The sequence below is a fragment of the Akebia trifoliata genome, chromosome 5, assembly GCF_017979445.1.
Source record: "Akebia trifoliata isolate Shusen 1 chromosome 5, ASM1797944v1, whole genome shotgun sequence".
Taxonomy (NCBI): Eukaryota; Viridiplantae; Streptophyta; class Magnoliopsida; order Ranunculales; family Lardizabalaceae; genus Akebia; species Akebia trifoliata.
Window position 1 is genome coordinate 1,702,279 of NC_141379.1, and position 22,755 is coordinate 1,725,033.

At 35.5% G+C, this 22,755-nt stretch overlaps 3 protein-coding genes and 2 non-coding genes across 9 annotated transcripts; 2 read left to right on the forward strand and 3 right to left on the reverse strand.

Moving 5' to 3' along the window:
• Positions 1–1,457: 1,457 nt before the first annotated feature.
• On the reverse strand, positions 1,458–7,118 carry LOC147400875 (proteasome subunit beta type-5-like). Its single transcript, XM_086441923.1, has 8 exons — positions 6,976–7,118; positions 5,264–5,390; positions 5,026–5,155; positions 3,226–3,332; positions 2,544–2,678; positions 2,357–2,460; positions 1,880–1,980; positions 1,458–1,800 (listed from the first exon to the last, which is right to left on the reverse strand). The coding sequence occupies exons 2-8, from the start codon at positions 5,378–5,380 to the stop codon at positions 1,673–1,675; spliced, it is 822 nt and encodes a 273-aa protein (XP_086298049.1). The 5' UTR covers positions 5,381–5,390; positions 6,976–7,118; the 3' UTR covers positions 1,458–1,672.
• Positions 7,119–8,792: 1,674 nt separating this feature from the next.
• TRNAL-UAA (transfer RNA leucine (anticodon UAA)) lies at positions 8,793–8,875 on the reverse strand. The gene has a single exon. It is a non-coding gene; the product is annotated as a tRNA-Leu (tRNA).
• Positions 8,876–9,073: 198 nt separating this feature from the next.
• LOC147400877 (U1 spliceosomal RNA) lies at positions 9,074–9,233 on the forward strand. Its single transcript, XR_015178963.1, has one exon. It is a non-coding gene; the product is annotated as a U1 spliceosomal RNA (small nuclear RNA).
• Positions 9,234–9,414: 181 nt separating this feature from the next.
• LOC147400878 (NADH dehydrogenase [ubiquinone] flavoprotein 1, mitochondrial-like) lies at positions 9,415–13,185 on the reverse strand. 3 transcript variants are annotated; one of them, XM_086441926.1, is made up of 4 exons: positions 13,044–13,185; positions 10,712–10,838; positions 10,183–10,591; positions 9,415–9,866 (listed from the first exon to the last, which is right to left on the reverse strand). In XM_086441926.1, the coding sequence occupies exons 3-4, from the start codon at positions 10,440–10,442 to the stop codon at positions 9,833–9,835; spliced, it is 294 nt and encodes a 97-aa protein (XP_086298052.1). In that variant the 5' UTR covers positions 10,443–10,591; positions 10,712–10,838; positions 13,044–13,185; the 3' UTR covers positions 9,415–9,832. The 3 variants fall into 3 exon arrangements, with proteins under 3 accessions (XP_086298052.1, XP_086298053.1, XP_086298054.1); XM_086441927.1 differs by having other exon boundaries at positions 10,677–10,838; XM_086441928.1 differs by lacking the exon at positions 10,712–10,838 and having other exon boundaries at positions 13,044–13,139.
• Positions 13,186–13,375: 190 nt separating this feature from the next.
• On the forward strand, positions 13,376–22,021 carry HEMG2 (Flavin containing amine oxidoreductase family). Of its 3 annotated transcripts, none has more exons than XM_086441924.1 (18): positions 13,376–13,511; positions 13,771–13,810; positions 14,466–14,601; positions 14,975–15,040; positions 16,062–16,112; positions 16,274–16,330; positions 16,466–16,554; positions 16,708–16,744; positions 16,969–17,034; positions 17,327–17,367; positions 18,331–18,463; positions 18,964–19,134; positions 19,402–19,476; positions 19,756–19,879; positions 19,969–20,077; positions 20,584–20,658; positions 20,770–20,876; positions 21,758–22,021. In XM_086441924.1, the coding sequence occupies exons 1-18, from the start codon at positions 13,481–13,483 to the stop codon at positions 21,886–21,888; spliced, it is 1,539 nt and encodes a 512-aa protein (XP_086298050.1). In that variant the 5' UTR covers positions 13,376–13,480; the 3' UTR covers positions 21,889–22,021. The 3 variants fall into 3 exon arrangements, 2 of the variants coding, with proteins under 2 accessions (XP_086298050.1, XP_086298051.1); XM_086441925.1 differs by having other exon boundaries at positions 13,410–13,511; positions 14,477–14,601; XR_015178282.1 differs by lacking the exon at positions 21,758–22,021 and having other exon boundaries at positions 19,969–20,093; positions 20,770–20,832.
• The last annotated feature ends 734 nt before the right edge of the window (positions 22,022–22,755 follow it).

Sequence of the window (22,755 nt, forward strand, 5' to 3'; positions counted from 1 at the left end):
TGAAACTTCTATTGCCACAAGAAACGATGGCTATCTACATATTTGATTTCAAAGATTGGTGTTATCAATAAAATATGGTGCAGCAATAGAAATTCTCTTAAATATTGATTGCAGGTGAGGGGCATTTATGTCTTTTGAAGATAAATGAGAGGAAAAGGTTTTAAAAAAAAAATTAAATAAAAATTTGGGACTCATCCAAAATAGAGAAGAACCATTTCTTACCATCGCAAGGAAGGTCAATCGTATCATTTGAGGATGGATGGACGTGAGGGCATAAGGGGCGGATTTACATTGGGGGCACTTGCCAACCCCCACCACACATGAATTTTCGAAATCTATGAGAATACATGGGTAATTGGGACAGATAAGAAAATCCATCGGTATTGCCCCCACCAAAAAAATGTCCTCTATTAGTTGCCCCCACAAATTTTTGGCCCCTCACATGCCCCCGACATGGCATGTATTAGAACCATAGATTTTCCCCCCTTGGGGCACACAATTGTACATCCCCATAAATATGTGGTGTTGTGTATCTGAGAAGAAGAATCTATGATTCTATCACGTGCCACATCAGGGGCGTGTAAAGGTGTGCGGGGAAGGGGCATCAGAAAATCAGGACTCAAAATTATTATTATTTTTTTTTGGTCTTGATAGCCCCCACGAGCAAAATTCTGGCTCCACCCATCGTTGGGGACTGTCAGAAAGACTATTTATAGACTTCTACAGTCACATACTCACGGCACTATCTTCTTAGAGTGATGCTGGGGTGACACAGGATTTACTGCAAATTCTCACAAGTCTGATGTGGAAGATGCGTACATAACCGTAGATGATTTTTACTCGCATCACGAGGAGACACATCTATGGTTATATGCACATCCCACATCAGAATTGTGAGAATCGCAGTAAATACCATTTCACCTCAGCATTTTCCATCTTATAACACCCAATCTCGAATTGAGCAATTTTCATTGGGTGGTGGCATTCTTATTCTCTGAGACACAAGAGGAAGGGAGTGGAGGATGGATGATTGGGATTTGTTGATTTTTCTCTTAATGACCGATTAGGATTAGGTTTGAGAGAGCATAAAATTAGTGTAACTAAAAAACATTGGTGTGGCAATAGAAGTTATTCATTTATGGAAGCCACCAATTGCCAATAAAACCCAGCCTTCTTGGATTTCCTGTTTATGACTTGTGTGGCAGTATTATTAAAGTAGTCCTTATGTCCAGGCCATCCATTGCGCCTTGAGATGCACATCAAAGATCCAACAAATATGGGCCCATCATGAGTTAAAAAAGGTCAAAAAACTATTTAACATCCCATGAGTAGGATCGGTGGGTAGCAAACTCCTCTCACGATTGTCATCAGCTAGAGCTGAAGGGCTGGCCTTCATGCCAATAAACAGTTAAAAAAGGGAATAATTGCTTTATCAATCAATCATTCAAACAAAAAAGTAAAGAAAAATCTGAAACTCCAATTTCATAAAAATATCAAAACAGTAGATACATGGGAGGCTGACAGCTACTGAATCCCAAGCCTGTCTTGTAGTTTTGAAGGAATCACCCAAATCCATATAATGAGTTCTTGAAATTAAGGTGAAGAATTCATAATTCATCATGGCTTAAGATAAAAAAAAACAAACCTTTTTAAACAGCCAATCCTCTTTCACTCAAGCTGCCGTCACCTCGGCCATTTCCTGTTCAACTGTACTTGGAACAACTGGGTAATATTTGTAGTGGAGTTCACCAACATCATCCCCAGATAGTTTCTTCCATCCATCCGGTCCAACATAGTAAACTGAGAACTATGACCCATAAGTTTATATAGAATCGAACTACTAAATACCACAGAGAGAGAGAGAGAGAGAGATACGTACCGCTAGCAACTCCACCACTAGCTGCATCACGGAATGTTGCATGGTAAATGGCACGGCGGGCCAATTCTGCAGCTTCTTCGATGCACATATCATACTTGTACCTGGTAGGACAATGGTTAAAAGAATATAAGAGCCAAGAGAGTTCAACCCAAACTACACACTAAAAAACTGGGTGATACTAAAAAAGAAGAGAGCTGCTATTGGCACCCTAACTCTTACTTGTTACATACCAATTAAAATAAAAAGAATAAGTAAATGTTGGGGTGGCAATAAAAGCTCTCGTGTTTTTGCTAGACTTCTATCTTTTGGATTTAGGATTTTATATGAGCCTAATCATAATTGTAAACAACTACTGAAATTGTTTAATCAGTGCTATAATGTTTTAATCTTTAATTGGGGTGTGAAATAATTTAAGAAATTGAGGCGTAATAAGTAAAAGTTGGGGGGTGCCACTAGCAAATCTAAAAAAGAATGTACCCATTATCCAATACGCCATAAGCATATGGTGAACCGGACCCAACAGAGAAACGTGTTCCTTTAAGCCTTCCTCCTTCGCTGTCTACGTAATACAATCCAGGACCCTGACACAGAAGAAAACAGACATAATTAATAAACCGTATGAGACAGAAAATATTATGTGATGGATGAGTAGCAACTTCATTACTGTTTCATCCCATCCAGCAATCATGGTACCAACGGATAGACCCATTCCACGGTACGAGTAGAGAATGTTGGCCAGCAACTTCGATGCTCCCGTAACTGAAATCCTTCGCTTGTTTGCCAGCTCATGCAAGCGGCACTGAGAATACAAAATGGACAGACCTTTTGATCAGTCAACCATGGATTTTATTCAAAAAATTACATGCAGGGTCTGGAATATGTTATACATGAGGGCGGAGGATCCAGAGCCACAACTCAATGGTTCAAGATTTCCCAACCAAGAGATTACTTATGTCAAAAAATTAACCTTATTGAGTGGTTACATGTTTAAAATCATCAGAGGCATAGACTTCTTACAGTGTTTCCATAAAAAAGTTTGTGTGGTACTTCGGATGATTTATCTGATTCAATTGACCATTGATTTGTTATATTGAATGGTGGATAAATGTTCCATACATCAGATGGTCAGAATGATCTTGGGCCACAATTTCAGGAGTATATCGTAATTTATGACTTTTTTGCATGGGGTCCAAAGTGATGAGCAAAACACGTGTCACACAATGAGATGATCTTACTACTGGAAAATATAGTAGCGAGTACTACCACACAATTTCCTTATTTATAATATAAAAGCAAAATATTAATTGGGGGGAAGAGGAATTGAAGAAAAAGCATGATATATTTACCTTGATGCCCAGATTTCTATGCCAAAACTGGCAATCAGCAGCTCCTCCGGCCATTGTGCCAAGCATGTAGGGATTAATTTCAATGATTTTCTTAACAGACTGCGACGCTGCAAACATTGGGAATGTGTTTAAGCTAGATGGCCATCGATAGAATTATTTAAGCTCACATTCCAAAATGGTTTTAAATGCCCAGTTTTATAAGCAATGCATACATCAAATCAACATAAGCTATGCCGTATATTTTTTACATGAGGCCACTGTGATGGTATGCCCTTCACAATGTCAGAACGCCAAACCTCGTGCAAAATAATTCCATAATGAAAATTTCTAAATAAAGGGATGATTAAAAATTGGTGTGAATTGATGCTTTTTATAAGAAGCCACAAGCCTAAAGCAGGGTAAGACCAGCAATTGCTAATATATCTGTCTAATAGTCTAATATATCTGTTGCAAACAAGTTTTAATAGCATTATTATAGAATAGAAGTTTGAAACAGGAAGGGTGGATCTTAGGGGCATGTTCTTAGCAACAGCGTAATCAAATGCGGCATTAGGCATTCCACTAGTTTGGGCTCGAAGTGTGAGCCTTGCAAGTATGCATGTTTTAAATAGAAAGAATAATTAAAAAATATATATAAATAAAGGGCAAAATTCAAGCAGAAGAAAAAAAAATCTAATAAAATATAGAAAGAAAAGGAAAAAATTATGATAATCCATTTTGTAACCTTTCATAGTTTAATATATCCAAATTAAAGTTCTACGACTTGGTCTGGACAGGTCAATCAAACGGTCCTTCAAACAGGCTAAGAGAACAGCTAGTCACCCATTCAAACTTGTTGGGTTGAAGCCAAACTGTCTGGGTTCGTGTGAAATTACTTTTTATTTGTTAAAAACTAATCAAGTTATTAAAGAAATCTCAATAAATACAAATGGAATGTACCTATAGATTAAGTGTAAACCTTTTTTTATATGTATAGATTAAGTGTAAACTTTAAAATAAGTCCAAGGAAACGAACGTAAAGTTTTACTAAAAAAACCTGACTGAAATACTTATAAATAAAAAACTGACTGAAACTAAATGATCTTACGAAAGATCTAACCACAATTTTTACCTTTATTGGATTTTTTTTAAAAGAATTATTTTACACTAAACTAGTTTTATAATGACATCTACTATGTCATGTGTCAAACTAATCTCTTCAGCTGGTTGAACCCAATCCAGCTCCTTTGATGGTTCAATGGTCAGTAAGGGTCTTAAAATGTTGGTCCAAATCCAAATTGTAAACTCACGAACATCATATTAAAAATGAACCACATAGTTTCATACTTCCAACTTCCGAATTCTAATCCCTCAAAAAAAAATATGTAAGTGTAGCAAGCACTCTTAACTAAAAAAGCATTACACCACTCTTAGACTAGAAGCAACGACAGAGTAAATTCGTCGTAGACAGATTAAAAAAATAGGGAAGAAACATAAAATAGTAGAAAAGGAATAAAAAGAACAAGTGATTGTAGGAGTTGCAAATCAAGTAAGGCATGTAAAGATTAGGGCCAAACAAGATGTTATATATTCCTTTTCTATTTTCTTTATGTTATTGTATATATGTTTTTTAAATCCCCTTAAGACTACGTGACTTGAGAGTTGCACTCTTCAAAATATTGGCAAGAAGTACCTATAGAAAAAATATTGTTTATGTTATTGTATATTTTTTTTTCTCTTTAGAAAAAATTCCTAATAGTGTATCTCGTACTAAATGCCCAACAAACAGAATTGCTCACTGTAAGTGGTTTAGCTACATACAGATATATCCTCCCATGCTAGCCCGAGAATCGGCAGCGACCATGACACCTTCCTTAAAAATAAATGCGAGAGTTGTTGTCCCTTTTGCTGGCTTCACCATCTGTACAGCTTTTTTCTGAAAGTCGTCAAACTGAAACAAAGGGGAAAAAAAGAAATTTACCTTCAGAAGTTAGATTCTCATTTAAAATGGGAATCAGACATAAGCACAAACAAAAAAAACACGTCGTCAAAGACTCACGTCATTACTACTAGGGAGCTCAAATGATGGGGCAGTTGAAAATCCTCCGTCAAACTCATGGCTTCCCCCAAATGGTATGGAAGAAGACGATTCAAGGCCACTCGTATCGAGTTTCATGCTTATATACCTACAAAAAAAAATTATTATTATTATTCTATGGTACATTACAAATTCATACATCAACATTTCAAATACAAATTAACTCTTTTACAAGCTGACTTCTTAGACAATCTGGGATTTTAATCATGTTAACTAACATATAAGTATAAATTATGGGAGACAAAATTAGATTTTGGGAGGATATTTGGTGTGGCACCTCGCCTCTGGCTTCTCAATATCCATCTTTGTACGCTTGTTCTATTAAGAAGAACTGTTCTATCCAGTAGTGTTTGATTGGCAATGAGTCTGGTCCTACTTAGGATTTGGGGTTCAGAAGGAACTTTAATGACTGGGAGCTAACCGAAGTGACATCTTTCCTTGATCTTCTGCATACATTTCACATCAACGAAAGCGAACAGGATAAATGGGAGTGGATAAGGGCTAAGGACTCGAGATTCTCAGTCAGATCCTTCTACATGTAGCTTACTGCTAATACATAGCGAACACTTTCGACTTCCATTATTTGGTCAAGGTTAGTCCCCTCTAAAATATCTTTCTTTGTTTGGTTGGCGTCCCTCGGTAGGATTCTTACATTGGATAATCTGATTGTGCGGGGATGGATCACCCCTAATTGTTGTCCCCTCTGCTTGAGAGACGGGAAATCTGTTAATCATATTTTAATCCACTGTCCTTTTGTGTATATTATTTGGTCAAAGTTCCTCGAGCTTTTCCATGTTTTTTGGGTCCCCCCTCGTGAGTTCTCTTCTTTGTTAGTAGAGTGGACCAGTAATGCTTTTCACACCAAAAAGAGGATCCTGTGGAATATGCTACCGACGGCTATTGCTTGGGGGGTATGGAAGGAGAGAAACAATAGAGTGTTCAACAATAAGAGTAGTAATTCTCATGCATGCTTCTTGGAGATTTTGGGCCTTTTATACATGTGGTCTAAACAGATCATTCAGTTCGTGGGGACAACTTTTGAAGATTTTGTTTTTAGATGGCAATCTTTATGTGAATAGTGTAGCTTAAGTTTTCTTTCTTTCTCTTTTGGAGGCTTTCTCAGCCCCCTTGTACTTTTTTCTCTCTTAATCAATATATTATACTTTTCAAAAAAAAAAAACATATAAGTATAAATTATCAGAATTATTCTATGGTAAATTACAAATTCATACATCAACATTTCAAATTCTAATTGACTCTTTGACAAGCTGTTTTCTAAGACAATCTGAGTTTCTAATCATGTTTAACTAACATATAAGTATAAATTATCAGAATCATTCTATGTTTCCAAGAGAAACCCATTTTCTTGATGGGCAAGCTAGAATCTATACTACTTGCTTACTGATTCTTCTAACCTAATTCTTTGTTTAAATGTCGATAAATAAGTAGAGAATAGTTAGGGTTAAAAAAACAAGTTTTCAGATACAACAAGAGATTGCGATTAAGGTAAAAATGCATTAAAAAAACCCTAGAAAGATACAATCTACAAAACAATATGAGAATTTTTACCCTAGCGTAACAAGTTCTTGAATTTTTTATCTCACATGATCAGGGTTTACCGATAAACCCTACAATTCCATTTAGTTTTGAGATCAGAGAGAGACTATGTGTACCTTCGAAATCGATTCGGAGATCTGATACAGAGAGAGATGTGGTGAAGCAATGCTACTTGAGAAACAAGAAATGTTAAAGGCGGACTGTCGAGAGTCGAGACATGGTTTTTAAACCCGGTTTTTTCACGTTGCCTCGACCGGGATGACTCGGAAGAGTCATCTCGTTTCACACGAGTCAATTGCTTTCAAATCGGTTTAAATAATTTTAACAACTATGTATTTGTATTTAAAAATTATAAAATTTACAATTGAATAAATGGATACTCAAGGAGTGAATTTAAAAAAATTTAAATATAATGCTTCGCATCATTTAATGTAGTCTTATTAATGGAAATAGATTATCCTATCTGATTTGAATAATCAAAATTTATTTGAAATTTTTTGATACTTGATTCGAATCGAATCGAATCCATATAATAATTATATTTAATCAGATAATCAAATTCAAATATTGATCTAGAATAGAATATCCATTGAATTTCATATTCAAATTTGAAGATTAGAAGATGAAAAAAATTGGATTCATTTATTTCTATATTCAATCCAATTACCATCCGTTAAGGGTACTTTTATAAACACTAATTCATTTTTAATAAAATATTTTTCTCGACAATCACATAAGATCAACATGAAGGGGTTTCAAAGTAGCAAAAGAGAGTATTGTCCACTTTTTTGGGAGTAGTGGTCGAGATCCACACGAAAGGAATGGATTGGTCTGAATTCTGAAGATCAAAGAGAAATCAAGATCGAGTCTAAAAAAGAATAAAATCATGATCAAGTCTAACAAGGAAAGAGAGAGATTAAGTTAGATTACGGCACAAATGAAAGAAGTGTAAAGGAAAGATGACTAAAAAAAATGAGGAAAGTCCACAAGTATAAATAAAAGTAACTTTGTTTATTCTAAATCAATTGATTCCAGTAGAACTTTATTTGACAATCTAACTTTGGCATTAGAGTTTCTTTGACAGGTACAAATTTGATCTGATAATACTATGAATCTTGGGGTGGAGGTGAGAATTTTTTCACTACAGATACAATTGAGCTTAACTAAAAGAAAATAAGGAAAACGGACATAGTTGATCGTTAGAATCACTAGGATCGAAATAACTAAACCAAACGAAAATGAATGTTTTTTTTTCTTCAATTTGTAAATGCAAACAAAGAAAATGTACATTGTTGATCATTAGATGTCAAAACTCAATTGTTACCGAAATGATTTGGATGAGATTTTCAAAATCTTATCTCGCAAAACTCAAACCTTGGACAAGTCAATGTGATAGGCATTTAACATTGGCAATCTTATTTAAATGCTTATGAGACCTAGCTGATTTGCCCTAGTTGTCCTAATTTAGTTTGAGATTTGAAATCATTACATGTGTTCTTATAGAAGTTGTATCGAATATACTCTATCGTTGTCCATGTACGTTGGTTTGCGACACATTGATGTCACGACAAATAACAACAATGCGAAGGGATTTGCAATTTGAAAACTTGAAAGGGTAAGAAGATGTCAACGAAAAAGCTTCCAAAAAAAAGATGTCGATGAATGCTTTACGATAGGAATAAAGACATGAATTTAAAGAAGGGTTAGGATATATAGATTAGTGAAAGTGTACTCATATGTTCACACATAATTTCAATTGTGTAAATACTAAATCCAACTATGAGGATCTTCGAGATTTATACTATATTCTTGGGATATCCCGACTCTAAAGAAATATGTAGGTTTAAATAGAATTAAGTGGAACATAAAAATTAAAAAGAGAGAGAGAGAGAGAAATATATAAGTTTAAATAGAATTAAGTAAAATATTAAAGTGCTGGCTATGGGGTTCGAACCCATGCGCACTTATGTGCAGAAGATCTTAAGTCTTCCCCCTTAACCTCTCGGGCAAACCAGCTGTTGAGTTCATCTTCTTCTAATTATAAATAAGTTAGAAATATGTAACCCTATTATTGTCCACGTCAAATAGGGTTAGGTGTTTAGACGGAACTCTAAAATCAAGAAGAGGTTACAATTTTAGTCCCACATCGGTAAGAATAAAGGGAAACGTGTTGAAGAGATGTTATAAATAATACCAGATTGGTGAACGTCAACCATACTTACCTGGACGGGGTCTATGGGTGATCAAGAAGGCCCATGGCCTAGGTTGGCGGTCTCCATTGCACTCAGGAGAGGCGCCCGCCTAACATCTCCCCAAGTGGGAGAGTGTACGTCATAATTTGTGTCAGAGGGGGTACGCGTTCGCGCGGCCCCTGCCAATTATATTCAATCAAAATTTTCTCTCTCTTGAGGAGAAAAGGATTAGTAGTTAAGGCGTCAGTGAAGTTTTTAAATTGGAAAACTCTAGCAAAATTCAATTTTCTGTAATTTGTTGTAGACAATAATTTTTGAATTTTCTGTAATTTGTTATAATTTTTGAATATTCTCTTCCGCTTATTTCAGATCTTAAATGGTTTCCCACTCAGGGAAAAAAATTGCAAAACAAATGGTTCAATGAAAATGCGGGGGGCATTGCAATTTCTTGATGATTCAAATACATTCTTCTCTTGGTTCTGTGAGCTTTCACGGCCTGGAAAAACCAATCATTTTGTATGACTGTCAACTATCATTATAGAACCCGTTTTGGTTATGGAATCCATTTTGACGTCTCGTCCATGAACAAGACCCAGTCATCTCGGATAAGTTTTCTGATAAGTTTGAGTCGTTTCATTCAACAATGAGACATTTGTTTGACTTGTCTATCCGTCTCTTTGGTGGATGATACCAAGTCATCTCAGCCTCGGAAGAGATTCAAAAACCATGCCGATCAACACAAGTTAGCTCTCCCCCAAACCATGAAGTTCCTGCAACCCTTTCATTCCACAATATCCACCAAATCGGGTATTTCCCTGCGCATCGAAATATGAACTTATTAAAAATTTGTGTCACAATGTTCAGATGTCTACAACAATTTTATTTGACACAAGAAAAACATAGATCATCCAACAAACAAATTTTCAATCCAATGCCAAGTTCATCAAGCAGACCAACCGAGAACCACAACATATTATGAAAACATCAAAACCGCATTATCACACTAGGCCTTTATAGTTCCTCGATGTGACGGTAAGGGGACATGTGAATCCTGTCTCCATTGTCTCGACTCTTGACATATAATGTGCCATAGAAATAGTATAGCAGATCCTTCATGGTAAGGGCAACAACCTTGTTAGAGAGGCAAGGATCTGCTTTGTAACCTCCTGAAGCATGTCAATCTCCTCCAGCTTGGCATTCCCTGCCTTCATCCTTTCCATGATCATCCATAGCCCATAGCCATCCTGTTGTGCACTGCCCACAGCTCTCGTGCTTTGTAGAAGTAAGAAAACCTTGAAATAGCATTCCATGACGTCAGTTGACTTGTCCATCACCATCACCATAGCGGTCCCCAACCCCAATTGAACAACCTTGAGTGCATCATAATCCATCAGCACAACATCACATATATGCTTGGGAATTAGTGGGCCAGATGAACCTCCTGGTATTACTGCAAGTTAATTGTCTCATCTGCCTCTTAGCTCCCCAACAATGCCTCAAGAACAATTCCATCAATGGTATACTCATTACAACTATACGCCTATAACATTACAAGAGAGATGAATGATCGGAGTTAAAGACGAGAGCATAAAAATTAACAACTCATAAACCCAGTTGAGATATACCACTAATGAACCAAATTATATTGCACTCCACATACTCTGAGATATAAATGATCTCCCCAAGTTCTACTTGATCGTAGAAACATACTTCTCATGATTCCCCAACCATTTGATTACTTGTAGGTTCAAATAAAATGATGAAAAGCCTTAAATTGGATTCACTGCCTGTAACAAAACATTCAGATTGCACAAGCTCAGTGAATTGTCTTGATCAGAATTTTCAAAGTCGGGATGAATTGTATCGAAGGATGAAAGCTTTTGCATATATTTTAATGTGATAATGTCAATAAAATTGGTTGGGTATTGTCTCTCAATTTTCAAAGTCACGGAATGAATTGTTTTGAAGGGTGAAGGCTTTTGCATATGTTTATAACACTGATATTGGTACTAAAATTGGTTGGTTATTGTCCCTCAATGGGTCGACCAACAAGTAAACGTGGTATATCTTTAGCAAGCATGATGAAATTTCAACAATGGTAGGTAATGGGTTGAAAACTTGCTTTAGAGCCCATTGATTTCAAACTCAAGAACCATTGCACTTCTCACTTAAAACTCAAGTTTAAGAGAGATTTTGGGAAAATAGTATGAAAATTCCACACGTCTTGGCAACTTAGCTAAGTTGGCACCTTCACGGTTTTTAGGAAATTACTCCCTCCATTATTATATAGAAAATTATGATTTCTATATGTTTTATTCGACACAAACGACCAAATTTTTGATAAGGTGTGGTCTTAGAATGTTCACATCTGTCCAATGTTGATAAGCTTCACTAGACACAATCCTAACCAAACCTATGAAAACATGGATGAGTAGATTACAATTACAAGAAGCACATTCAGAGGACACGGGTTAGAGAGAAATCAACTGTACCATACTCAATTATATTTTTCAAGAAATCCAATTGATGATTAGTTTTGGACAGGAAACCTATTATATGGATCAGTTCAGGTATACGGTCTAGCCATTGAGGAAGAAAATGAGATTTTGAAATCATTTGATCATGATGCAATGAAAAGGAGAAAAAGGAGGGAAGGACGCATGAAATTAGGACAACAATGATGACAAACAAGATTACATGAAGAGAGGATATGGAGATGGGAGATAGAGAAAGAAATGTGGTCCGGTGATGGATAAAATAAAGTTGGGTGATAATGGGGAATGTTGCATGGATTCTTCTAAACGGGTGGAGTTTCTGTATTGGACTCACATGGAGTACGGCATTTTAGAGATTCAGTTTTAATTCCCTTACAAGATTTTAATTAGCATTTATCGCAGTCGATATATTATAAGTTCTACTCATTTCCATTTGAAGTCATCTATGAAGCAAATGAAACATGACAACAAGTATTCTCTCATCTATGAAGCAAATGAAACACGACAAACCCATTATAGAATCCACCATTATCTTTATTATTACATAAAAAGTAATTGGTTGTTCTTCGTTCTTACATGATTTACAACATGCAATCAAATCCATGAAGAGTTCGTCAGTCATGTCAAAATGGCATTTTTTGGTCGAAGATGAGTAAAGACTTTGCAGGAGTGTGCTTCTAGGATTTTGTTTTCAAATGAGATTCCATTTGTAACTCTTAGCCCTCTTTCAGGCGTGTATTCATCTTCTTGGATTGCTTGTTTTTCGTATTGCCCCCTAGTGTGTGTTTGGTAACACTTCTGAAGTCTGAAAGAGGTGGTCCACCTTTAAAATTCAGACTTCAGAAGCTTTATTGTTGTTTGTTTCGTTTCAGATTTCAGCCTTAAGAACCAAAATTGAGAACTTTTGATTAAGCAATGGGGGGATGTTGGATGAAACTTTTGAATTCTGAATTATTATTTTTTCCAAGAATACCCTCCTCAAAACACTGATTTCTATCACTTATCTCTTATTTATATATACCTTAAAATCCTTATTTTTAACTTTTCTACTTTTCCTTTTTCTTCTACCCCTTCTTCCTCTACAATTGTGCTGTTAAGGTCTCTCCTTTTCCTTTTGATTAGGTAGTTCACATCTCAATCCATTTTTCCTTTTGATTTTATTTGCTAAATTTGTAGGTAGTTCACATCACTTAACGTGATCAGATTGCATTTGAACTAAAAAATGCATGATTGTTTATTGTCTGAGTATTACCTTGTTCAAATATAATTTTTCAAGTATGAAATCAATTTGAAAGAAAAATAGCTTTTTTTTTTTTTAACATCAAATGTATAAGCAATGGAGCTATTTAAATTCACAGGAAGGAAATGAAATTTCAGACATAAAAATTCAAGCTGTCATCTAATATGATTTTCAACCCTAGAAACAACATTCACCATAGCAATCTTTCTAAAAGAGCACAAACAGAAACCCTATTGAATGGAAGGGAAATAATTTACCATGAATAGTTTTAGAAGAACAACAAGATTCTCCGATGTTCTGGAAACCAAGCTCTCGAAAGTTCTTCAATGGCAGAATTCCAGATAGATTTTCATAGAGAGACTGAGAGAGAGAGAGGGAAAGAGATTGGTTACACTTGGGTGTTGGGTGTTGGGACCCACCATCAACGGGTCCCACTTAGGGAACCTCAACAATCAATATAAATTACAGCCAACAGATCAAGCTAAAAGTATCAAAAGTGATTGGCTAGAACCGTAGGATCATTTAAAGTTTTAAACCTTTATCTATTATTTAACGGTCAGGATTCGATCCCTGGAAAAGTGATCAGCGGAAACGTACACGTTCAACATCGAATACTTCCTCTCTCAGTCTCTTAGATAATTTCAGAAACACAAGAGACTTCAGTGACTGAGGAGAACGAAGAGAGAAGCTCGCAATGGGCTCAAAAGAAGATAAGAAAAGCAATGGTCCGTACTCTCTCTCTCTCTACTATTAAAAACTGAAATTCTACAAATTAAAAGTTTGAAATTCTCTGCAAAATTTCGTCTTAATTGAGTTTTAATTCAAATGCCACGGAAGTTCAATCTGAGAAAATTGAATAAGTGAATAATTAGCTCAAACAACACTCGATGTAGAATGACTAACCTAGGTTGCATGTTTTGTTTAATCTTTTTGTTGTTGTTGTTGTTAAATTTTGTTATTTATAATCTCAAATTTGGTTTTCAGGTTCTATTAAATCTGTAGCTGTGGTTGGTGGCGGTGTTAGGTATGTTTGCTGGAAATGTACTTAAATTGTTTCCTCCTTCTATGATTTTAGCATAATTTAATGTTGAGGGCTTGGTTGAAAATCGTGACATATGCATACTCGATCTGCCCTAGTGTTAAATTTTAAGTTTTGACGAAACTGCATTGCTCGTACCAGTGCCATACAATGTATGTATATATGTATGTATGGACAGATGTGCTTATGTTAGCATACATAACAATGACATTATGTGTCTGAAAGAAAGAGTGCGTGACATGTTTGGGTCAATCCCAAAAGTCTCAGTAGAATAATCTGTGTGTACATATGCATGTATGTATAATTGATATATAAATACTAAAAAAAAAAAATAATGGGTATATAAATATAAAGATAATTAATTTTTTTTTATAAGCGGGCAGATTAGCGGTTAGTAATAGTAGGTGAAGGTGGGTTTTGAACCCAGGTCGTAGTGTCAGTACTCATGGACTTACTGACTTAGCAAGTTGGCACCTTAATGTAATGGTACAATATACTTATAAACATTTGTTGTTATATCAAATTTCTCATAGTTGATTTATGCCAAAAATGAGAAAAGAGATGTCCCATTAAAACTGTATAGAAGATTACTTTTTCTTTTGTTCAAAATTTGATTTTGTAATTTCTTTGTGATTTAAAGTGGGCTTGCAGCGGCATACAAGCTCAAATCACATGGTTTGAATGTCACGTTATTTGAAGCTGAAGAAAGGGCTGGGGGAAAACTGAGAAGTGTTTTACGGGATGGTCTAATATGGGATGAAGGAGCAAATACAATGGTAAGCATGGTTTAAAATATCGGAATGTATCAAAATGTATTGGTTAATACATATCAGAATCGGCCAAGACCTATAAGAAACATTGACCCCGAAACATTGAATGTTTTGGGAATGTATTGGCCGATACCGTATCTGTTTTTCCACTAACGGAAACATTCAATCGATACGATATTTTATACCATGATGGTAAGTATGATTGATTTATCTAATTTTGAATTTACTTAAAATGTTATTATACTTGGGTACTTGGGTGGTGATAGAGAAGATGATAATAAATATGATGAATGAGTTTCTCATTTCCAAATATAAAGGATGTTTAGTGATACCCTCTAAGTTTAACGTGGATTTTAAACAAGTGGCCTTTGCCTTGCAGACAGAAGGTGAGAAGGAGGTTGGAAGATTGCTCGACAATCTAGGTCTTCGGGAGAAACAGCAATTTGTATGGATTTTACCTTGACTTGTGGATCATAAAGCTGCAACCTTTGTTATGTAAATTTTCACATATAGTTGGATGTTGTTGTGCATTCTGTTTTCTTTTGTTTTTCTATGAAAGAATGTGTACCATAAGATGTACTTGAGTGCTTTTCTTTTAATACCCATGTACTATAATTTATTGTTTCCATGGTTAATATTTGCAATTTAATGACTGAACCGAGTGTTACTCAATGCTAGTTCCATGAGGATAATGGATAATATCTGCTTAGACACCCTTTAGCAGGGCTTCAGATCAGATTTTTCTTGGTTGAGTATTTATGGTGGTCTGATTGAATAGTGTGGCTCATAGGCATGTTTTTAAAATACACTTTTTGAGGCATTTGGAAGAGATGATGTAATGAAAGATTTGGGAATAAAATTCTTTAGTTTTTTTCCCCCCTCTATGGTAGGTTAATTAAAGGGTTAGGTGTAAGTAATGCATTAAGATTGGAGTTATCAACTACTCTTATTAACATTTAACCCATTGCTTTGAATGAGAGATATGGTAATATGTCTCTTTTTTTGTCCCATGAAAGCACCATACATGTTTTCTGTAGTTCTATTGAATAACTGAAAACTCATAACTTGGTTGGGGACCTGACCTAGCTAATCAGGATTTCCAAGTCCTTGCTAAAGAATGACGAAATATCTCAAAGAATAATGTGAGTTACCACAACACTGAAAAACAAAATTATAATAGAAACCATATCGTATTTTGTGTTCTATTTAGTAGACCAAGCATTAGAATACATATAACAGTTTGAATCCAGAAATTGAGCGTTAGGATTCCAAATTCAAAATGCTGGAAAACTCTTAATTGGTTCGAGTTATAAATCTTGACATGCAAGAATTTGTGTTTCGAAGCCTTGAATTTGAAATTTGAAGTATGGGTCTATTTGTGGATATCATATACTTTGTCAGTTTGATGGTTTCCTTAATATGTTGCTAGTTTTCCTATTATAATTGACTATTTTCTCATGATACAGCCAATTTCACAGAATAAGCGGTACATTGTGAGAAACGGGAAGCCAGAACTAGTAAGTACTTCTGAACGTGGATGTTTCTTATGCTTCTTTTCTATTGACCTGGACAGGGAGTATTTCTTTTGTTTATTTTCTCCTTTTCTCCTTCCACTTTATTTTTGATCTAGTTTACATATCTATCTCTAAATCATTATCTCTGCTTGATTTTGCATCAGGTTCCCACAAATCCTATTGCTCTGATCAAGAGCAGTTTCCTTTCTATGCAGTCAAAGGTTTGTTTCCAACATTTTTACTTTATTGGTTCATCTACTTTTATACTCTTGAGGTAGAAAATTTACGATAAACTTGTTTCAATATTTTATATATATATATATATATCCATATAATGTCCATCTTCCTGATTGCAGTTTCAGATAATTTTGGAGCCATTTTTGTGGAGATCTTCTGCTAAGAAAAGTAACTTGCCGAAGGTGTCTAATGAAAATTTACAGGAAAGGTAATTAAAACCAATTTGTCTATAAATTTTATATCATCTCAATCAAGAGGCCCATTAGATTGCAAATAAACTTTCATCTCCTTGGAATTTAGGGAAGAAATCTTCCCACTTAGTCATCTTCTAACATTCTGATTGCATGTTCTTTCTGTGCAGCGTGGGAGAGTTCTTTCAGCGTCATTTTGGACAAGAGGTGTTTATCTCTCTTTAGGGTCATGAGAAATATCTTTTATCTCGTACTTTTTTCTATGATTCTGTATTTTGTTGTATTCTCCTCAAGAAAAGACATGTTTTGATTCTGTTTTTTTAAAAGATTTTTCTTTTTTCTAATGGCTTGTTTATGGATGTGAATCTCCTAAGTTGATAAACCTATTTTGGTGATTCCTACTGCTTTCCTGATCATATTTTTGTTTAAAGGTCGTTGAATATCTCATTGACCCTATTCTTGCGGGCACAAGTGCTGGAGATCCTGATTCATTGTCAGTGAGTAATGCTTTCTTATTGTTGAAGTGAATCTTTCAAGAAATGTAAATTTTCTTTTCTTCGACTGATTATGATGCTATATTTGCAAAAGAAGTTTGTGCTGGAATTTTTCCACAGAATAATTCACTTTTTTTTGGCTCTCAATAAGCTACAATTGTTATTTTTATTGAAACGCCCTTATGTATAAGTGTATAACCTAGTCTAACAGACTTGACCTAAACTTTTCTTTTTTTCCTTCTTTCTCAGAAATTCATTTAATTGTCCTTTCTTATCTTGTTTTACATTTAAACAGATGCCTCATGCATTTCCAGAGCTATGGAATCTAGAAAAGAAGTAAGTCCCACGCAACTGGGTTTCTCCATTTACCTCTTTTTTTCCCCCTGATAATGAACATCAAGGCTCGGTAGAGTTTAATATGTCTTCTACATTCAAGATACAGTAATGACATGCATGGAGATGAGTTTTCCTTTTTTTTAAAGATTGATTGCCAACATAACCCCAAAGCAATCATTTCCGTATCTCTATTTGATTTTCCATGAGAGAAAGATTGATTATATGAAGAAAAATGTGGAGCAATCAAGAAACAACATGTGCATAGAGTGAGTAATTTATATGAAGATGTTGAGATGGATGAATGGCAACACTAGGATGGACAAATCAGATGATTGTATCTATGGAATCCTTGGAGCAACTCCAAATGTTAAAATGAATGAGGGTCCATTGAGATAGTTTTATTATGTGTAATGGAGACAACTGACAACACTGTTGAAGAGTGTTTTGATGCATATATGGTTATGCTGGCCTTCCATGACCATTAAAGAATCCATTCGCCACAGTTTAATTCTAAGCTAGTTGCAATCTAACCTTCTCTATTGAATTAGGATTTGAAACTGTGGACATTTTCTTGAAATTTTTTATGCTATTAGTGGACAGTTGTAATGAAGGCATCAAAATATTTGGAATAAAGAGGTGCTGTCCTAGTAGTTGATGAGATTGTGAACCCTTCCACTCTGCCGTTTGGGCTGTTTAGAAGAATTCATGCAACAGAGAAGTGAAGGATTCTAAATCAAATATGCCAACAGAGATAAGTTGGATATATATGATTTTAACCTTAGAATTATGGCCATATTAAACCTGCTGTACTCGTGTAGATACTGATCTCTGTCACTGAGGAAGCTCTATTGTAATGTTTTTGATACTGATGGTTTCCATTGAAAGAAAACTTTGTCTTTTTAGCTGCCTGTTTTGAGATCAATATTAGTGGATATGTTACCGGTTTGTTTTATATATCATCAGGTTTGGTTCAATCATAATTGGGGCTGTTCGATCTAGACTATCTCAAAAAAGAGAAGAAAAGGGGGAAAGGGAAACTTCTTCAGGAAAAAAGAAGCGTCAGCGTGGTTCATTTTCGTTTCAGGGAGGAATGCAGGTAAGCATCATTATAAGTGAATAAGTGAAAATGACTCTATGCCTTGCTAAGAGATTGACAGATTTTGCATCTGGTAGCCTATGTTACTAATACCCGGTTTTCATTTGTATACTTGTATTGGCAATCACTTGAAAGTTAACGTAGTTCTTGTAAAATTTCTTGGCAATCCTTTGAAGTTTGTGTAAATGTGATGTTCAAAACCTTGTGACAAGATGACATTGGTGATTATATTTGCTATTGTTTCAGCATGCAAAACTGCTACCTTGTCTAGACTTTGTCAAATTATCCTTATGATGCTTGTTAAGTTAGCCATGCTAGATCAGATGCTGTAACAGTTTCATCTGTGCCGAGAAGGCCTTTAGTTTGTATAGAAAATCCTTTTAGTTTGCATAAGTAGACTTTGGGGGGTCAAATGTTTTTAAAACATTCTTCTAGTTGCATCGATGTGGTTCGTGCTAAACATTTCTAGCTTTCATTGCTGGTCTTTCTGTCTTTGGCAGGTACTCACTGACATGTTACACAAAGAAATTGGAGATAATTTGAAACTGAAATCAAAGGTTCTATCATTATCTTACAACCATGATGAGCACTCTATGTTTGACAATTGGTCAATTGCGACAAACCATGAGGAACATTCTCCAGACCAATCTTTCGATGCAGTCATTATGACGGTGAGTAAACCTGCTCTATTGAAAATTTCAAGTTTAATAATAGTAATAAAATAAAAAATTTGACCAATTATATTTTTTTAGATTTTTTAGAATAGCATAAAATTTTAGTTTCAGATATTTCAATTTAATTAACTAATTGTGTTAGTAAGAATTATGTAAGGCTTGATGTTAGACTGCACATGTGGTAGGCTATTTTTTTTTACCATTCTTCTTCACCAAAAAAAAAAAACGATCATCCCTGCTTGACAAGCTATTTATGCATCTCAGGCTCCACTATGTAATGTTAAAGAAATGAAGATTACAAGAAGGGAAATCCCTTTTGTGCTCGACTTTATTCCAGAGGTAAGTAGTGCTGCTTCTTAATGTTGACAAACAACATCACATTGATTCTTCATGTTAATTCACATACTCTCTAGCTTGTATATGATTATCAATTAGTTCAATCTTTGGACTAATAGCCCACCTAAAAATTAGGATGATTATAACTATAATGGACAGATTGTATGTGGAGATGTGGCCCGCACTGAGAGGTGGGCCTTGAACATCAGCATGAAGTTCTTTGGTAGACTTTAAGCTAACTAATTAGCATCAATGGTCTCTTTGTTGGCCTTTACAATGCAGGTGAGTTATTTGCCGCTATCGATTGTAATTACCACCTTTAAGAAGGAGAATGTCAAGAGACCCCTTGAGGGCTTTGGTGTGCTTATTCCTTCCAAAGAACAACAGAATGGTTTAAAAACCCTTGGTAAAGCTTATGCCGTGCATGGATTGGTTGTATGCCAAATTTATTTTCACCAATGGAACTACCTTAATTTTTCTCTTTGAATCAAACAGGTACACTCTTTTCTTCCATGATGTTCCCAGATCGTGCCCCTAGTGATTTATATCTGTATACTACTTTTGTTGGAGGAAGTCGGAACAGAGATCTAGCAAAAGCTTCACTGTAAGGGATGATTCAGGCCTGTGATTTGAATTAATTCCTTTCCCTTTTCTTTTCTTTTTTGTTTTTTTTGTTGGGTACAATTCCGCTCGCACTTTTTTTCCAACAACTAACAAGTATTTTATCATGGAAAAACACTTTCCTTATTTAGTAAGGAAAGTTTCCTGACCGCATCATCTTGTGGCATCCAAAAACATGATTAGATGCCATAGGAATGTAGAGGACAAAATTCTAAAAACTTGAATTTTTTTTAATAAAAAATGTTATTTTTCACTATTGAATTTTAATTTTAAATTTGGGAGTTCGGTGGCATCCATTTTCAACACCTTGGATCAAGCGTAAAAAAATGATTTTTTTTTAATCTGAGTTTTCCATGAAATCTTGAGGGCTGTGGTGTTGGATTGCCATTGTCATAATCTGTGTGGGCCCAACGACCCTTGGTAAGATTTGAAATCTTACTAAGCTAGTCAAGCTAGCCTGACTCTTTATCATATTATCTGTGTTTACAGTGATGAGTTGAAGCAGGTAGTTACTTCTGACCTCAGAAAGCTGTTGGGTGCAGAGGGAGAACCGGAATTTGTCAAGTATGAAACCTCCTTAATTCTTACTTATTTCTTGTTTTTTGGAGGGTAACGTTAGGCTGACCCCATGACCTTAAAAGTACTTCTCGCCCGTGTTTTTGTAACTCAATGCAGTCGTTTCTGCTGGAGTAAAGCCTTTCCCTTGTATGGGCATGACTACAATTTAGTTCTGGAAGCAATAAAAAAGATGGAAGAAAGTCTTCCAGGGTTCTTTTATGCAGGTAAAGTACACACTAAAGACTAAAGTTTGTACAGAGCTGACTTATGGCCTATTGTTAGCTGAACACTTCAAAATGGGTGTCTTATGCATATTGGATACTTCAATTCTAAGTGGAAATGTCGTATCCACACCATATTTGTCAAGCGTCCTAGGTAGAAAACTCAGCCGACTCTGAACATGCTTGCTTTGGCAGAGTTTTCCTAGACTCATTGGCTGAACCTTGTTGAGTCGTCGTATCATGACCAATGTTGAGAACCGTTGTCTTTTAATATTTATTAAAAGAGTAATGCTGGGGTGACATTGGGATTTACTGCGACTCACATTTCTAACGTGGAGGTGTGCACATAACCATAAATGCTTTTTACTCATATCTTGAGGAAACACATTTATGGCTATCACATCAACGCAGTGAAAATCATGGTGAAAAACAAAGTCCCCTCAGGATTTTCCTTATTAAAAATATCCATCAAGTAAAAAAGTTATTGCTTGATGAATCCACATCACAAGGAGCACACTAAATATGCCTAAACACACTATTTTTAGCTGAGTTGGCTCTGGCACTAAACCAGACTCAGGATCTTGATAGATATTGGATGACTACAAACCAAAATAAGCTTTTTCCAAGGAATAGGGATCGAGAACGGTGTCTTGTTCCTATAAAATAGGAACGGTGTCTATGTGACATGCTTTAGTTGGAGTTTAAAACACCTTGGCTCCTAATGAAGTTGTGCATGCAGCCCAATGTGTTTATACTCGAGTCAAAATGTGTCACGTAGACATCGTTCCTATCTATACTATAGGAACGGGACACCGTAACGGATCACGACTCTTTTCCAGAACCCTTCAGAACAAGGCATATGTGTGATGTGAACCCTTTTGCAGGAAACCACAGGGATGGATTGTCTGTTGGCAAAGCAATAACTTCAGGGTGCATAGCAGCTGACCTTGTAATCTCTTATCTCAACTCTTCTTCTGATGATAAATCGCTCGAAGACGACACATTGAGTAAATAAGCAGTGCATGTATACCTGTTACATTGGTATGTCCTTACCTCCATGTCTTTTCTATTTGAACGACGTTAAGAGCAGATGTTTATCCTCACATTTTTTATTATTTTCTTATGAAAAGCCTTTCTGAGTAACCAAATTCAGAATTCTCTTTTCGGATTTTTTAAGTGACAACCCTTCATGGTGAAATTGAATTGTTGGCATGCATGGGATCTCCTCAACTGGAAATCAATCTGATCTAATTGTCTTAACCATCTGATATTTGCTTCCCTTCTTTGTTAGTTATCACCACCATTGGCTTTCTCCCCTTTGACTTGGTCAACTTAATTGGGTTGATCTGAATCCGCTCCAATAACCGATTTGATTATGATTCCAAGTCCATACCCAATCCAGTGGATCCAATACCTTTAACAAGATCTAATGTCATTGGGCTGGATCATATTGGTTCACTGGGTTGAACTAATTCATTGGCAGCCTAATAAATGGCCCAAGTACTTAAAACTACATGCTTGGGTTCAAGAAAAATTGGACTTATAGTTAGGTACTACGAAAAATAACGGATGATATAGACATACCCCTCCATGTTTTCAAACTGATGACATGCACCCTTTGACCTCAGTCTACATTTGAAGGCTAAAAGGCTCGCAAAAATCTTTGTCTTCAAGCTCTTGATCCTCTAGGATAAATTAATTTTAGCCAATTCGACAGTCTTTAATCCATTGTCTCAACCTCTTACAGAAAACTCTTGATTTTTCTACCAAGTTAGGCGAGTCTTTGAAAGTAGAGCGAGGTCAAGTGGTATGTAATCAATTTGAAAACAAAGGTATCTCAAATATTCACCAAAATGTATGTTTAAATCACCCAAAATAAAAC